The sequence below is a fragment of the Meleagris gallopavo genome, chromosome 5 (assembly GCF_000146605.3).
Source record: "Meleagris gallopavo isolate NT-WF06-2002-E0010 breed Aviagen turkey brand Nicholas breeding stock chromosome 5, Turkey_5.1, whole genome shotgun sequence".
Classification (NCBI taxonomy): Eukaryota; Metazoa; Chordata; class Aves; order Galliformes; family Phasianidae; genus Meleagris; species Meleagris gallopavo.
Window position 1 is genome coordinate 56,929,345 of NC_015015.2, and position 1,227 is coordinate 56,930,571.

General features: G+C 60.6%; 1 protein-coding gene across 1 annotated transcript; it reads right to left on the bottom strand.

The window, feature by feature from the left end:
• Positions 1-364: 364 nt before the first annotated feature.
• Positions 365-933, bottom strand: RPS29 (ribosomal protein S29). The gene is made up of 3 exons (XM_003206837.3): positions 798-933; positions 568-667; positions 365-487 (listed from the first exon to the last, which is right to left on the bottom strand). Exons 1-3 carry the CDS (start codon positions 857-859, stop codon positions 479-481), a joined length of 171 nt encoding a protein of 56 aa, XP_003206885.1. The 5' UTR covers positions 860-933; the 3' UTR covers positions 365-478.
• Positions 934-1,227: the final 294 nt, after the last annotated feature.

Below are 1,227 nucleotides of genomic sequence, written 5' to 3' on the forward strand. Positions count from 1 at the left end.
ATTTGATGGGACTGTGGGGGTTCCTGTTCACTGCAGGGAGCAACACCAGATGGCCTTTAGGAGTCCCTTCCAACTCAAAGGATTCTATGAAACACACCAACCCAGACCAGGGCAGCAACAGACCCCGAGGAGCCCCTGATTTAAGGAGAGAAGACATGAGAGTCACCAAGCAGCTAAAAGCAGGCAGGCTGCATCCCTACGGCTCAAAAGTACTACTAAGGCAACACTTGCTTTTGTCTGCCTAAAGCCTAAAAGACCAAGGCAGGCCCATTTAAGCCAATACAGCACCTAGCCCTCCTAAAACAGGCATGGTAATGGGATACAAACCACAAAAACAGTCACAGAAAGCAGTCAGACACAGATAAATGGGGCAGGGAGACCATTTATTGAGAGAGGCTACACCAAGACGCTGCAGGTGGGACGGGGAGGCCCGAGGAAGCCGCAGGATCCGCTGGTGACAGCCTCATCCTGCCAGCGCTCAGTCCAGCTGCAAAAGAACGACAAGAGCATGAGGCACCAGCAGGGAAACGCAAAGCCCTCCCAGCCCAACGCAGCCCCAGCGCTCACCTTGATGAAGCCGATATCCTTGGCGTACTGGCGGAAGCACTGCCGGCACATGTTCAGCCCGTACTTACGGATCAGGCCGTGGCGGTTGGAGCACACGCGGCTGCGGAGAGAAAAGGGAGCGGTCAGGGCGGGTAATGGCGGCGCGAAGCGAGGAGGGAGACCCAGAGAGAAAAGGACACAGCGATACAACAGTCCTAAAAACCCCGCCCACCCCCGGGACGAACACCGACCACGAGCGGGAGCCCTGGCCGAATTTCCTGGGATGGCTCCAGTAGAGCTGCTGGTGCCCCATGCTGCCTGCCGCGCTCCGAGCCACGAAAGAAAGATGGCGGCCCGCGCATGCGCTAATCAACCCTGCGCGGCTTCCCGCCCTGCACCGCGGCGCGGCCCTCACACCGCACAGAGCACAGGCGCAAGAGCGCGGAGGGCAGCGCGTGCGCAGAGCGTGCCGCTCCCCCCTCCCTCCGCGACGTGACGTCAGCGGTGAGCAGAGTTATAGGAGCGGCGTTTCAGTGGAGCCGCTGCCGGGCGCGGTGGCGCACGCCTGTAATCCCAGCTACTCGGGAGGCTGAGCCCGCCGGATCGCTTGAGCCCAGGAGTTCTGGGCTGCAGTGCGCTATGCCGAGCGGGCGTCCGCGCTAAGGCCGGCATCAATATGGT